General features: G+C 37.4%; 1 protein-coding gene and 1 long non-coding RNA gene across 3 annotated transcripts in view; both read left to right on the top strand.

Moving 5' to 3' along the window:
• The first annotated feature begins 2,406 nt into the window (after nt 1–2,406).
• Nucleotides 2,407–3,563, top strand: LOC145490142 (uncharacterized). Its single transcript, XR_014049667.1, has 2 exons — nt 2,407–2,479; nt 3,432–3,563. It is a non-coding gene; the product is annotated as an uncharacterized LOC145490142 (long non-coding RNA).
• Nucleotides 3,564–13,745: 10,182 nt separating this feature from the next.
• Nucleotides 13,746–16,681, top strand: part of LOC145489013 (cysteine repeat modular protein A-like) — an 8,687-nt gene continuing 5,751 nt past the window's right edge. Inside the window, exons 1-3 of one of the 2 annotated variants that reach the window (XM_081467901.1) lie at nt 13,746–13,812; nt 14,323–14,984; nt 15,386–16,681. The exon at nt 15,386–16,681 is cut by the window's right edge and continues 252 nt beyond it. In XM_081467901.1, coding sequence (XP_081324027.1) covers nt 15,454–16,681 — 1,228 coding nt within the window. In that variant the 5' untranslated portion in view covers nt 13,746–13,812; nt 14,323–14,984; nt 15,386–15,453. Of the gene's footprint in view, nt 13,813–13,836; nt 14,985–15,385 lie in introns of those variants that run through there. The other variant, XM_081467900.1, reaches the window with a different exon arrangement.

Below are 16,681 nucleotides of genomic sequence, written 5' to 3'. Positions count from 1 at the left end.
GCTTAAATAATTTACTTGATCAATTTCATCAAGACGCGATAACTATCATTAAAAATTTAATTTTTTTTTAATTTCTTTCGGCAGGCGTTTCTATTCAAACAATATTGAATTTCTACCAGACGGTTTGTTTACCAATTTGAAATCTCTGACATTTCTGTAAGTCATAGCAGAACTTTTAAATCATAGCTTTCATTCCTATTTCTTCTTTTTTTCTTTTGTTTTTTTTTTTTTCAAAAACAGTTGTATACCGTTATCCTTTTTGAGGACTTTGTTCCAAAGCACTGGTGGATTTTTTTCTAACATAGCTTAGTAGGACATCACCAAAACTAAAATTGACGGGACTTTTTGCTCTAAATATCGGTATAATCACATAGAATGAATTAAAAATTACTATTTATACTAACGCCATAGGAGCCAGTTTATAGGTAATATAAATTTTAATTAATGGGGCAACCATAAAAGGGTGGTGAGAAAAGTTATAAAAAGTTAAAATATATATATATTAAAAAAAAACAGATCTCCTATGCAATATGTTAGTATGATAAAGGCTCTCTTTCGTTACATCCAAAGGTCAAATTCACCCCAATGCGGTACCTTGCCGTGTTAATTCTTGGCCAATTACATCACTACTTTTCAATTATGCACATGTCAATTACGAACGGATGTTCCCTCTTACAAGAGGACTATGTCTTCTCGTTGCCAAGAACCTGACGTTTGTGATCCTACATGATTCCAATTGGTAACTCGAGTACCTCATCCCTTCCCCATTTTTTTCCAACACAACTTGTTTTTGTCTTGTTTCATTTCAAGGGCGGGAGAATTTAAGGTATTTTAAAACTCTTTTCAGGCTTTACTCATTGGTTGATTAATTTACACAGGAGTTTATCTGATAACAATATTGCATTCTTAACTAATGGAGTGTTTGGCAACCTGCGTCTGAAAACCTTGTAAGTTTGAAGGGTTTACTCGCTAAATGGGATTTCCCAAGATCCATAATGGCTAAGTGATAAACAGTGATGATTTTTTTACCACTTTAAATTAAACAGCAATCCTTAGGTACCCTGGCCTTTTGAGAAAATGTATTTATTTGCTGTTTTGTTTTTGGTTTTTGGTTTTGATCTTGTTTCTGTTTTGTTTTGTTTCTTTTTGTTTGCTGTTGTTGCTGTTGTTGTTGTTGTTGTTGTTTTTATTATTATTATTTATTGTGTTAAAAGCAATTGAGCCAAAATCACTTATACGATTGTCAACATAAAGTGATAACGGTAAATTTGCCGTCGTAGGGGATTTGGAAAAGCGAAATCAACCATCAACGATGTGCTAACACTCAATACGTCAGCTTTTACAAACTCGCCACCGTGACGGTGGATAATTCACGTTTCTTAATTGCACATTAACAGTTAGTCTAAGTGTTTCACTAGCCCTCTGTTTCAACTGAGAATTAATCGAAAATGATTATATAATGTGTACAATCGAAAACAAGAACAAATATAAAATCTTAACATGGTGTATCCACATTCATTACAGTACGAAATCGAAATCTTTAATCTAAAAGAATGTTATTTTTCAGCATTTAAGTTTTGATTTCAAACATTTGCCAGGTCATTAAATTCAAACTCTATCAAATCTCTACCCGACGGAGTGTTTGCTAATCTGAAAAGTCTGGGATACTTGTAAGTGAAACATATCAACCCTACAGCAAATTGACTTTAAACTGCTCACTTGGTTTTAATATTTACCATTTCTGTTTGGATGTAGTTTACAGCAAGCATAATTTCCGAGCGCAGTTGAAATCGTTTCTTTTGATTTTCTCACACTGGAGGTAAACTGGAGGACATCCCATTCCTTCAACCCAATAAGTATTTAAAACGTCACTCACGAGACAGAAAAGAACCAACGGCAAAGAAAATATTTTTGTTCAGCAATTAGGCCTGAGCCCTTATCCATGGCAAACGTTCGAGAGCGGAATAGTACCTTTATTAGTGGCCGCCACTAATAAACCTTTGGAAAAGTAACGAAGAGGTTGGCATGCTCTTAGCTAATCACAATAAAGTTATCTAATCAGTCATATAATATGGATAGGTATTCGTATGACTGTGAGTGCTATAAGATTTTACACAACGAGTGATATCTGAAAATTCTCTCAAAATTGCACGAAATTCAAGCGAGTGCAATTTGGAAGAATTTACAAATAGTATAAGTATTGTAAATCCAGAATTGTTCAAATTTACTGAGAAAATGAAAAGCGTGCGTGCGTTAGTTTTTATTACAGTGCAAAAAAAAATTTAGCAGTAAATCAGCCTGTTCCTAGCCAAGCACGCGGAGGTAAGTTTATGGCCACATAAGTAACATAACAGCTTTCATTGGTTATCTCACTAATGTTAAGTCATTTTCATACTTTTTTTCACAGAGATTTAAGTCTAAATGCTCTTACACACCTAACTAAGGGGGTATTTGAGACACTGCATGAGTTGCAAGTTCTGTAAGTAAAGAGTTTACATCCAGTGCGCTGTCTGATTTCTCTTGGTCAGGGTATTCTTTTATTCTAAGACCTTACTATCTATTTTAGTTGTATCTGTCTTTAGTTCTTGTAAATCAGTTATGTAATGTTGTATCAAAGATTTAAAACCTATATGAGAACACTACATGACTATGACACTGCTAATAGAGTTGAAATGTTTTATATTTTCATAGTAAATCTTTAAGGCATTATCCAAAACAGTAGGTTCTAAAGTGATTTCTACTGGGGGCCTCGTCCTCTTCCCTAACAGTGTGTATCGTTTCGAAGCTATCTTATCATCTTTATTGGACGCTACAAAGTTACCTGCTTTGTCAGTTTGTTTCTTACTCATTTTAAAACTGGCGCGTTATGGTACCAATAGGTGACTGTGCGGAACAAACATTTTACATGTTCATATGCCTTACATATATGGCAGCAGAAATCAGTGCCCGAAATGGGAGCGGCAGTCATAACACGAAAAAGTCTCTTTTTAGAAGCTAACAAAAATAAAAGCAATCCAAAGTTATGCTGGCCTGTTGTAATACTTAACACGAGAATTACAGGTTTTATGTAGTCAAGAACAAGCCCTTTTTGGTTTTGAATGAAACAACAAGCGAGTTATCAGGTTTTGGCACCAAATTTAAAGTTAACGGGCAAAAAAAATGAAAAAAAAAAAAAACGACAACAACAACAGCAACAACAACACATCTGGAAAATGCTGGCTGTATATAATCACCTATGCGCCTGGTAACTGAACACACCACAGATTAACCTTCTAAACATGCATAGTTACGTAATTATACATGGAGTTACGTAATTATACATGGAGTTACGTAATTATACACTGGGGAAAAGATTATCAGTTTCAAAAGGATCTGCTTTAGACTTATTTTCGTTCTTTGCTCTTTTTTTTTTAATTATCCCCCTCCTACAGGAACTTGTTTTCAAACAGGATTGAAAACCTTATCGCTGGTGTTTTTCCTCTTCCGAGCTTAGAATATCTGTATGTTGAGAGCTATTCTTTAAGCACGAGTTTGATCTTTGTGAAATAAATCGACTTTTATTTGGAATTGGGAGTGACTTTCATTTCGAAACGATTGCCACTCAAGAATGCCAAGAATTTCTTTTTCTACATACTAATTCATCTTAGCACAGTCCAGTTATTTTTATGTTATATATTTATATGCATCTACGCTTTCAAACGTTCAACGGCTCACTGAGTCGTTGAAAACTTAACCTTCCTATTTTGCTCCCTCTTTTGTCTGACGTCAATTAAAAGACAAAGTTAGTTTTTCCCATAGAACGGGTCTTTAAATAGAATTAAGCTTGGTGCATATCTCTGCTAAAAAGAAGCTGCAAGTTTTAGTTAGTTCCAATGTCTTCAGCCTTAAAAAGGAGAAGAGAACCAATTTTGGTTTTGAATGTTGACTGACGCTCTCGATGCAGTTAGGGACTGGTCAAAAAGTATTGGGGGAAGTGGTGGGCCGGAGCAGAGAGGGGGTGGGCTATCAGTTTGAATTCGTCGACAACGGTGTTGGCATAAAATAAGACAAGATGTATCCAGGGCTTTTTTCATTGTTGAAATGATCGCGAGCACATACTAAGAAGATTAAATCGGTTTTCCACTGAAACTCATCTATTCATTTATTATTTTTGACAGGTATCTGGGTTCAAACAATATCCGGCACCTCACCACGGCTCTGTTTTCCTCCCTTACAAAGTTATTTGTGCTGTACGTAAATAACACCTAAACGTTTTCTTCCTATGTGCAGGAATCTCTGACTCACTTCTGGCTAGTCACATCACAGAGAAAACTATCATTTTGTACCGTTGCTGTGCCTGAACAACACGACGAAAATTCTAAGGCACATCTCAAAGAATATTAAGTCAAATGAAATCCCATTAAGCTTGGGCACACGGCATATGCCTACCATGTTTTCAATAATCCCACAGATGTTCAATCAAATGACTGCAGGTGCATGGGACATGTAGTGCCGTAATTGTTAACGCATTTCACTCCTGAACTGGCAACCCGGCTACATACAACACTGCAAGCGCACTGGCCAGGGTTGTTGTGCTGTGTTTTTGAGCAGAAGACCTGACTCTCGCATTCATAATTTTTAAATGCCCGTGCAGGCAACACCAGGTTTTTAAATATGCATTTAATAACGTGAAATTGTCATTCCCCTCCCCCCCCCCCCCCTTCCCCCTCCCCAAAACCGAGAGCCTTTTTCAGGATTTTGACAGGATGGACTTATTTATTCTGTAAAGCTGGGAATTTCATAGTTGTTCATTTATCCCTTGCCGAGATTATGACATAAAAAAGATATAAGTTTTTAGAATAAGAGGAATTGTTTTATTTCGATTGTCTATTTGGCATTAACTGTGTCCAACTTCTTGCGCTCTCGTTCTCGTTTTATACTGTAGATATTCAACTGTGTTGCTTATGTGATAATTTAATTTATTTTATCTATTTAAATATTTTTTTCCATACACGTTCGTATTTTGATCGAGCTTACTTACGCTTGGGCGCAACGAGTTTAAAATAAAGTATAGACTGATTTATATTTTAGTTATTGTTTTTTAAAGATATATCCTTTTTCTAGGGACCTCAGTTCCAACAGCATCCAGAATATTAGTGCTGGCGTATTTTCCACTCTTGAAACTTTACGCGTTCTGTACGTTTGAACAATGTTTATTGGTCTTCATTGTAATGCTAAAAATAGTTTATTTTGCTCCTTTCCCATCATAAGAGCGTACACAAACATTGTATTCTACTTTTAACTTTTCAAAAATCATGAAACTTTAGATTGTCTTTTTAATCACTCGAAAAAGGAGATATATGGCTCTTTCGATGCGCTCTCATAAGCAATTTACAAAGGCTAGAATACAATTATCCACCCTTAGTTTCTCTCAAATTGCTTTATATATAGATTTATCCAAGCCTTACAAGCGGAGCTCCTGGGCCAGATTGCTCAAAGCCCGATTAAACTAACCCAAGATAGGCGAGAATTTTCATTCGGGTTTTGTAAATTTGCGGTGAGGTTTTCTGTATAATTTTTGGCCTTCTGTTTTGAGTTGGAACTATCTCACAGTACACAAAACAAAAGCAGTGAAAACATTTGTCTTCAAGAAAAATTTGTGCTTCGGTTAACCTTTAAACCTGGGTTAGCGTTTACCGGTTTCCGAACAACCCGACCCTGGTTAGAATAGCTATAAATTGTTGGGGTATATGTTTTTGCAATCTTGTTAAGTTAACCTGACGTGAACCTGCGTTCCAATGGAAAACCAGCACTTGGTCAGCAGCCAAATCTAAAACAACCGCGTGACCACGATAAGCTCTAAACTTGAGCCTGCGATATGGTCACGTGATACTGGTCAGCGGATACCATGTTTTAATAGGTGTCAATTGACCATAACATGCATGTCCAATATCAAAGAAGGACGTTATAAACCAAAGCTGCATGTCCCTGGCCCGTTCCAAACGCCGCTCCATTGACGCGCCGAACCTAACTGATGAGTTAAGTACGGCAGAAGAGCGGCGTTTGAATCAGTTTGGTTCGGCAGGTTAGGTTTGGTGCGACAAACAACATTAAATTCGCCAGGGTCTGTCGCACTATGCGACGTTGGAACGGCAGCTGATTCATACGGCGTTCTCCTCATGTGTCGAACCTAATGCATAAATTACTGTAATGTATTTTTCATATAACGGGACTCGTGATTGGCTCAAAATTGAGTGACGTGACCAGTCGTGCATGAAGCTCGAAATCTTCGGTAAAACTAAACACAGCAAAATTAAATATGCCTTCGATTTTTGAGAAACGGGACTGTATAAGCGAGTTTCTTTCGCGCAAATTCATTTTTTGCTTTTTATTCGTGATAATAGCCCAGATTATCAGATTTCCCTTTAACAAGTCGAATTAGCCGGGAGAAAACCTGTCTAAATACAGACACTGAACTTTGAGTTTGAATTTGCTTCCCTAAATATTGCTTCAACAGCGAAATGTTAGTCAGCTTTTCTATTTGGACAGAGTTCTTGAATTCAGAACACATATTTTCTCGTCTAAAATTTTTACCACCGGCTTCCGAAATTATGTTCGACACAAGTACGCAGTCTAAACCAGCCGGGGCTCCAAAGTCGCTCTAAAGTCGAACTTAATCAATTTTGGTTCGGCACATGAGTGGAGCGGCGTTTGGACCGGGCCTCTGTCAACCTATCAGCTGGAGTATGGCCACCATCTTGGGCAACTCCGCCGTCGCCTGCGTCGTGTGTACGCGCCCACGAGCAACCATGATAACCATGAGAAAATCAATTCATGGTTTTCTTTCCTATATGAGTATGGGGCTCCCCTTGCCAGCCCTTCGGGCCTCCGGAGCTCCGCTATAAGCTAATCATCAGGGCTCTCTAAGGACTTGCTATCTACTGCCAACTTAACTAATCCGATAGATCTTAAATTCAGCTACATTAGACTGTGGATGCTTGTGGTGATAAGGCAAATGCTTATTCCCGATCTTCAACTGCAGAGATCTTTCCTACAACAAAATTCATTACTTGCCAGAGAAGTTGTTTTACTGTACGAAGGACTTAAAGTATCTGTAAGTAATGGGAATATTGGTTATTACCCGTACACTGTACTTTTTAAGCTGCCGATTTGAAAGATGTATCTTGGACAACTGAGAAAAAGATTCTACTTTGGACAACAGCAAACCACTTTTTAATGAAATGTAATCAAGAAAACAACATCTAGCTTTCATATTCACATTAGTTAAAAAAAAAATGTCTGCCCTTATTATCGATTAAAGGGAGAATAAAAGTACAAGCCGTAAAACGTACGTAAACAAATATCAGAATCGTTTAAGGGCAATTTCCCTTGCAAATAATGTTACTAGCTTCTGCGAGACCTCTGCCATGTGGGACGAGTGAGTTAACGGAGAAATCTTTACGCCTTGTTTTTTAATTTCTAGGTATTTGCAGAACAACACGTTACCTTCTTTATCAAATGAGACTTTCTCCAAGAGTACCAGTCTTCTTTACATGTACGTACGATCAGTAAACCAGCATTAGAACTGTGTTCTCGTGACGAAAGGACACAGAAAACTACAAATGACCTGTTTAATCGGTTTCCAGCAGCATAAATATAGTGAAATATTGGTACTCGGCTGGTGCCTTTTTCGGGGGAAATGGAATGTAATATAGATAGAGATAGAAGTTTTCATTCTACGCAGTATGGCTCTTTCAGGTAGAAACTATTTGCCTTCAGGAAATAGTCCAAAAGAACAAAAGTGGAAGCATTCTGCTCGACAAGGAGTCTTCAAAGAGAAATCCAGCACAAATGGTCCAGTTTTAAGTTTTTGAAGTTTTTGTGAGACGAAAATTTAAAATAGAACTTTTGCGGCTTATGGTCCACTTGGTAAACCATCACGCTAGAAACGTATATAGTATATAGTCATGGTTTCAAATTTATTTTCAAACGAAGCAAAATGTCTTAACCCTTTGAATGCCAAACTTTTAAACCATCTAGTCAGGTTTTTTGGCTGCCATGACGCTAAATGAGCCTAAGTTTTGCTACGAAAGCTTTTTTTTTTTTTTTTTACCAAAAGGAGAGATTTCTCGGCCCTTTTACTCTGGTTACCTTTTGCGTTGCGTGTTTTTTCTGGCTGCCGTGAAACGTTGGATGTTAATTACGGGTGAAGCCTAGAAATGGACCTTGATAAATCAGAGGCGTAGTGGACCATTTTACCACCGCTTTTGCACCAATACTGATAACGTGGTTTTTCGATTTGCGACGTCGGAATGTCGTCGATATCTAAACCTGACTACTGTACGGAAAGGCCTAGCCTAGTAATACTATCTGCTTATCAAGAATATCTGATGACATTTAAATTGATGACGTCACAAGTGGTACAAAGAGCACAACCATTAATTACGAATATATATGCGTAATTGGTATTCAAAGGGTTAAGCTGCTTAATAATATGGAAAGTAACGGAGGTGCGATTATTGCAATCCATGGTTGTGAGTGAGAGGAGTTATCAGTTCTAAGGTTAAAAAAAAAGTAAAGAAAAGGTTGAAAACTAAAACAAAAATATTTAAATCTTGATCCAACGAAATGCATGGAAATATTTCAGTCCCCTTTTTTTTCCCGCAGATTTTTGGGTTTCAATCAATTAGAAATTATTTCGCATAAAACCTTCTTTAATCTGAAGCAGGTGGGACTTGACGATGAGATAATGTGAGTATCGAGCTGAAAATTGTAAGTAATAGATATGTTTCGAAACATATAGCAAGAACCTTACTATTTTGAACGAATACATTACAAAGGAACCACATAAAACAAGTCCTCGCACAGGAGTTCGTCGTTCATAAAACGTACGATATCGTACAAATGCAGGTTTGCAAGCGAAGAATCTAAAACCGAAAATTTGTCTGGTCTTTAGTAAAAATGTGAATGACAAATGCTCCAGCGCACGCACTCAATTAAGTACCTCAGTTTACAGCAGCTGGTACAATCTCCTCCGCTTATTGTTCAAGGACTATGGTCAGTGAGAGTGGTGCCATTAAGGGCCCATTAACCGATTTATGCGCGCGCTCGCGCGCGTTGCTAAGGAGGCGAAATTTCACTTCCGGTTACTTACGTCAGCCTGAGCGCGGAAAATAAAAACAACTGAATAACTTGCAGATTCGTTTACGTTTAAGATGTTTTTTCTTTTTGTTTCACAAAATGCAAAGTAGAAAAGGTACAAGCAAAGACAAAATAAGAGAAAAACAGAGAAACAAGAGCAATAGTAAGAAGAAAAACTAACTCCGTGTGGCTTTGTCTGATCTTACCGAAGTGCGCTAGTAGTGTAAATTGCGCACGCGCTGATAGGGTAACTTCCAATATATATCGGGCGCACTTCCGGTTTCTTTAAATGCTAAAGGAAACGCGGTTTTTCACTAAATCCGGTCTTTTTCGACGGATTTCGATTAAAGCCAAAGTTGGAAACATAGCTATGCATTCCTTTTCCGAAATCATGCTTTTTTCAGAAAATTACGAATTTTTTTAAATTTTGAAATTCTCTAAAAATCTGAAGTTTTAGAAATGAAACAAAATCTATACATAGCGTAATGAGGATTTAAATTAAGATATTAAATCAATGAAAAAAATCCCGATAAAGTAATTTGCCTGGGAGCATTTGCGTTTTTTCAGTATTAGTCACATGACCATGGGCGTGGCCTGATGACGTCATCACTAGTGTTACTGATCATGCAAAAGTTAAAACACATGAAATAACCCTGAACTAACCAAAAATGATAAGGTTATATGAGAATAAATTTTCCCTAGCGACGGCTCGAAGAGATCGATTAATGGGCCCTTAAAAAGATCTGAATCTGTAATTAATACGACACAAAATCAAAGGAAACTATGAAGAAGTCGTGGATACAATGCCTAGATACATTTACTTGATCTATAATTAGTTTGTGGTTGATAATTCTTGAAATGACCTTTTGAAAGCCTTTTTGAAAACTCAAGCAGTACGTCTGCAGTGTGACTGGGCAAGTAAACAAAAATCAAATTACAGGCTGTTTATACAGACTGCTTATAAATTTTAAAATGGAATATATTAATTAATTCTGATTGGCATTGGAAAATAAATATTTTATATTAACTTGTACATATAGTGTCAATTGACGTGTACCGTCTGTTGCACAAGGAAGCCATTAAACGGGAGTTCACTATAATCACCAATCTCAAATTAACACCCAGTCGGAGTTTTTGGTCATAATATGTACAATATTAGTGAATGAGTAGTGCATTTTGGGTCAAGGTAATTTGGTTGTGGTGCTTCTTCAGTTAAAGGCTGAAAAGGCTGTATTGCAATGATGCAGAAAGCATGTCACATGGTTTTGACACTCATAATTTTAAGACAATCAGCTTGAGAATGCCAAGTATATTTTGCACAATTTTACTTTAGTGGGACACGGATATTACGAGGGTTCCATTGTAACTGGCTAGGCTGTAGTGGTCTCCCTGCCTAATAATAAAAAAAAATATGTATATAAGTAATTTAATGAGTTAGGCAAAGTTGAAAAAAAATAATAATAAATTGCAAACATGAACAATATGATTTTAGCTAGCTGGTAAATGGGAATAGAGAGAAAAGTATTTGTACAAATATTATAAGAATCATTCAAACAGTTTTCAGAATCCCTCCCAGAAAGGGCTACTTGAAAAAGTTTGGCTGAAACGATACTCTGCCATGAAATCCCCTGCTACATCTTGTGTCAAAAAAGTTTATGTACATGTACATGTAGCTTCAAGCTTGAAAACCCTTTCACATGTCTACAGTAGACCCATCATTAATTCTCTTTTCGTGGATAAATTAGCAATGAATATTTAAAATCCCTGCCTCTCGCCTGATGAAAAGCTCACCTTGAGTCAACTATAGGGAGTCCCCTCAGCTTGATGCAATACAAAATAAAAAGGGTATTGCAGATTGTAATGTACACAATAAAACTAACAATACTTTCCTTTCTTGGAAACGGATATCACATTATTTTGTTCCTATCTTGGCAATTTTTTGTGTTCATTTCACTAACAATGTAGAAATATTCAAAACGATTGTTGACGGGTACAATTTATATCTATTTCAAGTTTTGATTCCAGTTGTTGACATATCTCGTTTCTAGAACAAAAATAAGGTTATACATACCTAACCAGCCACTATGCCTGTTTGACATGGCTTGTGTTGGACATGATTGGACTGTAAATATCTCTCGCAAAAAGTAGATCTACACAGTCTCTCGAATGCTAATTTGTCTATCCATCGCTCAAATTTTAGGGCATATTTACTCGATCGTGGATGCTGACTTGTATACCATTCATCAAGAAATGCTCACTCTGGTCGAGCTGCACAGAATACGGAAAAACTGTAGTGTGAAGAACAACAAAATTAAAAGATTGAGCAATTTGAATTTTTGCTTGAAGTAAGCTTATTTGAAAATACAACATATTTAGAGCACGTGTTTCGAATTTAAGATGCAAGCACCGCCAGAATTTCAATGTGTCCATAAAAAAATTACAATACAGAAACAGGCTACCTTAGGCTTACCTTGGATTCTAGAAGGAGACAAAGAGAGTGGAAGGCCATCAAATTCTCTAGCCAAGCAAGAAAAAAAGCTTTGAGCCACGTTCAGCAAACACGATCTCACTTCCTGACTTTCACTTGTGACAATTCTTTGACCTCACCAACCGCGCTCTTGTGACCGCTATATGACCACAGTCATAAATACCTCTCTCAGCTTTCATCTACGTGCGAGCAAAAGCCCTAGGTAAAATACTAGATATTTACAAAAGCGAAACACAAGAACCAAAATGGCCGCTCTCAACTTTGAAGGTCTTCGAGAAAACTCGAACCCAGGCTATTCATGTTATCGGACAAAAGTTTACATCTGAGTGAGTGATACATTTGCATATTTTGCCCCCTAACATGTAGCCGTTTCTACGCTTTGCGTATCCACGACTAAAAAGTCAGGGGAAAATATGAATTATGAGAAGTTATGTCTTTTTCGCAGCAAACAGCCAGCAGAGAGCTCCCAGTTGCAGGTCTCGCTTGAAATGGTTGGGCAAAAGTGACGACATTTAGTAGTTTGTTGATTATTACTAGTGTTGCTTTATTTAAAGAATGTTAAAAATTAATGCAACACAAAAAAAGAAGGGAAAAATATGAATTGCAAGTTATGTCGTTTTTGCAGCAAACGGCCAGCAAAAAGCTCCCAGTAGCAGGTCTCGCTTGAAATGGTTGGGGAAAACTGACTACAATTTGTTGTTTGTTGATTATTGCTTGTGTTGCTTTATTTCAAGAATGTTAACAGACAATCCAATCAAGTCAATCGAGCCTGGAGCATTTAGAATTGGCGGTCCAAGATTAGAAATGTAAGTTAACACTATAAATATGATAAAAAATACCACTAGGCCTCCACAAAATAAAGTTCCAATGTGGAATCATTTGGAAATTCACTGCTCCTCAGTAGCCGAGGCATCGTTAGCATTCAACTGGTATTAAAGTCACCCCAAAATAAAGGATCTGTGGATTATTGTTTTATGTAATTCAACTAATTAAAGGATTAATCATGGATCGATTCGTTTACTCGGTGAATCTGAGATTATAGGTATATAATATAAACGAAGAGGACATACTGACAGAGAAGGACAGTAAAAACAATCGTTTTTGTCTGCAATTCTAGCGATTCATATAACCAAATCCATTTATTTAACTGTAGAGGAATCACTATAGAAATAGATACTGGAATTTTGAAAACCGTAGTATCAATAGACAACAAACAGGAATATGGTCTAACTAAGTAACATAAAGGTTGCAAATTTCAGGCTTAATTGAAGGATAAAATTTAAAAAAAAATAATCGGGCGAAAGGTGTTCCTGGAACTTCTCCGACCCCTAATTGCTTTTTCGAGTATGTCACATTATCGTCTCTACATAAATGCATTCAAGCCTAGAATACGGCCGAGCTCTACGATTGTGGCTTGGTAATGTAACATGATGCGAGCTTCTAGGTGCCGTTAAGGGAAAAAAATATCAAACTGCCAATGTAAAACTTGGCCGGTATATAGGCCTTACTGCACATCTGATTTCTCCCAGTAATATGCACTATCTCAATTTTATTGAAATATGGATATAAGTTTTCTTTTTCTTTTTTTTTTTTTTTTTTTTTTTCTGTCATGTTTCTCTCTTCCTTTTTTCTGTCAGATTTCTGCTTCGGACAAAGCTGAAGAAATTGAGCCTTGACTCATTTGTCGGTCTCCATGGTTTAGATTCTCAACTGTGACGTATTCGTTTTCTTATTGCAAACCAAAATTCACTCACACTTCGTAAATAGCCACGATTTAGATTTTTGACTATTTGGTTTGACAGGGATCTATCATAATCATATCATCATATTATTATCATTACTGTTTCCTTTTTATATTTTTATATATCGACGAAGGAGAATGAATGCTATTCTTGTTACGGTGTGATCCCGTGGGTGTCTTGTACCTTCTAGACCAAATCCTTTACGTCTTATCTACTTCCTTTGTAAACATCAGTGCGTTTGATGAAGTCTGGTCTTTCTCGTTTGCATTGTTCAGAACACATCATTTTTTTTCGCGTCTAAGTACACTCTGTGGCTTTCTGTCTCTTAAGCTTTAAAAGCTGTTAGTGAAGAGGGCTGTTCAGGTCTCATTCTCCCGCCTTTTTTTACAGCATAATACAAGACAGAATGACTGGAACACTGGAATATTACTCGCAAAACCGGAGGCGCTGCATCATATATCTGTTTGTACATTCGTTATATTTATGGGAAACCGACTATTTTTTTTTTCTGTAGGCAAATAAAATGAGTGAAAATACCACGATGTTCTCTCAATCGTGGACGAAACACCATACGTTAAATGGTGTTTTTTTTTTTTCAGTTAAATGGCAACTAATCGACAACAGAAGTAGCTACAGTAAGACTTTTTGTTTCTCAAAAAGATGTTTCCACTATAGAAAATAGAACTGAAACTCCGTCCGTGTTTCTATCAACATACAGAAACGCGAGAGAAAGTTTAGGAGAACTAGAAATGCCTGTCCATAGCTTCTTTGAGTTCTCTCAAAAGTTAGGGATGTTTTTGTACCTCGATAGAGATTGTTTTGTGTTAAGCAGTGACGTTTACATCTGTTTAGGTCTAACAGTAGTGTTTCAGCCTTATTCCCTGCTTCTTCTTTAGAAGTAACGATGATTTCTGAAACCCTTAATAAATCACCTTCGCTGCACACTCTCCCCTCTCATACTCTGCTTCCTAGGAATCCTATCGACACCGCTGCAGCGGCCATCAAAATCGACTTCAAGAAAGGAGACCCGAATGTGGCAGCATTTGTTGAGGCTTTAATGGCCTCGGGATTTGAAGTATTAGTTAATAATCGCTCGGAGGTGGAATTGTCCCTTTTTCCTTGTCCTGTGGGAACATTTTCTAACTCTTCCACTAGAGGAATATTTGGATGCACGCCATGTCCGCCAGGTATATAAATAGCTTTTCTATAGTGTTTTTGGTACATTTTGTCATTTTCTACAAAAAAAAAATAACTGATTCATTAGCAGTATTTATATCTATATAATAATTAAATACAGTCAAGAGTAGATGAGCATAGCCAATTCTTCGTCCCAGCTTGAGGTTAGTTCCAACTCTTTTCATGTTTTTGACAAAGAAAGCTCGACCGTTAGCAGACTTAAGCATCTCTTATGTTCTTATTGTATAAGTAATGTAGGAATTGAAAAGGAATTAAAAGTAACTTCTGTTCAGAAATCGGTAGATAATGAATTTCCCTTGATTCTTTGTCAGGAGGATTCTACTCAGATGATGTCGCCCATGTGGCCACAAGCTGTAAGAGATGTCCCAATGGCTCGTTTGTTTCATTTGATGAAGCACCAGGGACTCAAGCTCAAGACTGCAAGTCTTGCCCTCGAGGTAACGGCGAACACGCTTTTAATCAATTATAAGAAAATTATTGCATGCATTTTTTTTTAATTGCAATGTATGTCAATTATTTCATATGACTTAAAGAAAATTTAACAACGACGACGAAACGTTTTAACTTTTCCTTAGCTTCATCGGTAAAGAGTGGGTCCCTTCTTGGTCTTGTGACATCAAGTTTTCATAGGAACCATACCTTTAACCCGATTCGGAAATGTATTCGCAAAGTACGGTTTGATTGATTATTTCGTAACGTAACAGTTTTTAAAACATATATTTGCTTTTTTGCACTTCATTGTCGCGAGATATGACGTCATTCATTTTTCATTTGATCACCAACGGAGACAAACCGTAGCCGTTTTCTAAGCATCATTACCCCGTTAAATCTTCTATAGGGACAGAGACCGATTTCTTCGCTGGGTATCGTGGTTGCAAATGCCTGGAAGGATTTTACCGAACTCATATGTTCGAGAAATGTGAAAAATGTGGACAAGGTGGACTAGAGTGCAGAGATGATTGTGCTTATCTGAAGTCGGGCTATTGGTGGGAATGGAGGAATGAGACTTACAAACATCGTTACTTGGATTTTATCAAAAATGTCAAAGCGCCTTTACCAGATTTAGGTCCTGATGATATACGATTTCCTTTTCCAATACCGACACCTTACTTGTGCCCAACAGAAAATACCTGCAAAGGTGGTTTGGATTCCCAGTGTGAGAGTGGGTACGATGGTCCACTCTGTGCAGTTTGCACTAAAGGACGCTATAAGCAAATGCAAACGTGCACACAATGTCCATCAAAGAAGTGGATAGTGGGTCAGTTGCTGATTATTGCGGCGATTTTTGTGATAATTACAGTAGCCTTTCTGTGGAGAAGGAGGAGAGCGACCCAAAAGAACAAAGCACGCCCTCTTATAGACATGATTTTCTCCAAACTTAAGATCGTAATTGGCTTTTATCAAGTCACTCATGGTTTACTGGGAGCGTTCTCGTATATAAAATGGCCGGATTCTCTGCAAACTGTCGGCAAGTATTCAAGCGTACTCCAGATGAATATACTTCAGATAGCGCCAGTTATTTGCCTTTTTACTGGATTTCGCGTGGATGCTTTCACAGAATTGTTTCTGATTATGGCAATAAATGCTGTTCTGATTGGCTTTTCTGGCGTGGCATACGCCATCTATAAAGTCCTCATTCTACATAGCCTGGAAGAAGAGGAAAAGCTCACAAAAGAGTCCCAGGCAAAGGAGTTCGTGAGCCGAAATTTGTTTTTCTTCCTTTACGTGACTTATCTGAGTACATGTTCCAAGACAGTCAATGTACTACCATTTGCTTGCCGCGAACTTTGCCGTGATGGCAAAGAAGAGTTATGTAACAAGTATCTGAGAGTTGATTACAGCATACGATGCCAAGGGCCAAAATATAACAGTTTGCTTATCGTGGCGTACATTTCAGTTGTCTATGTCATTGCCCTACCCGCCGCGGCGTTCATCACCCTTTGGAGACAACGAAGAGTAATGGTAGCCGTACAGGATGCCAAAACATCTCAGACCCCAGGATCTAGCATCACAGGATTGCGTTTCCTCTTTGAAAACTATAAAACGCGTTCGTGGTATTGGGAACTCGTTGAGATGTCTCGCAAAGTAATCCTCACATCTGGTCTGGCCCTTGTAGGAAGAGAGAGTAGGTCCT

This window comes from Orbicella franksi, chromosome 6 (genome assembly GCF_964199315.1).
Source record: "Orbicella franksi chromosome 6, jaOrbFran1.1, whole genome shotgun sequence".
NCBI lineage: Eukaryota > Metazoa > Cnidaria > Anthozoa > Scleractinia > Merulinidae > Orbicella > Orbicella franksi.
This window is presented reverse-complemented; position numbering and strand designations above follow the sequence as displayed.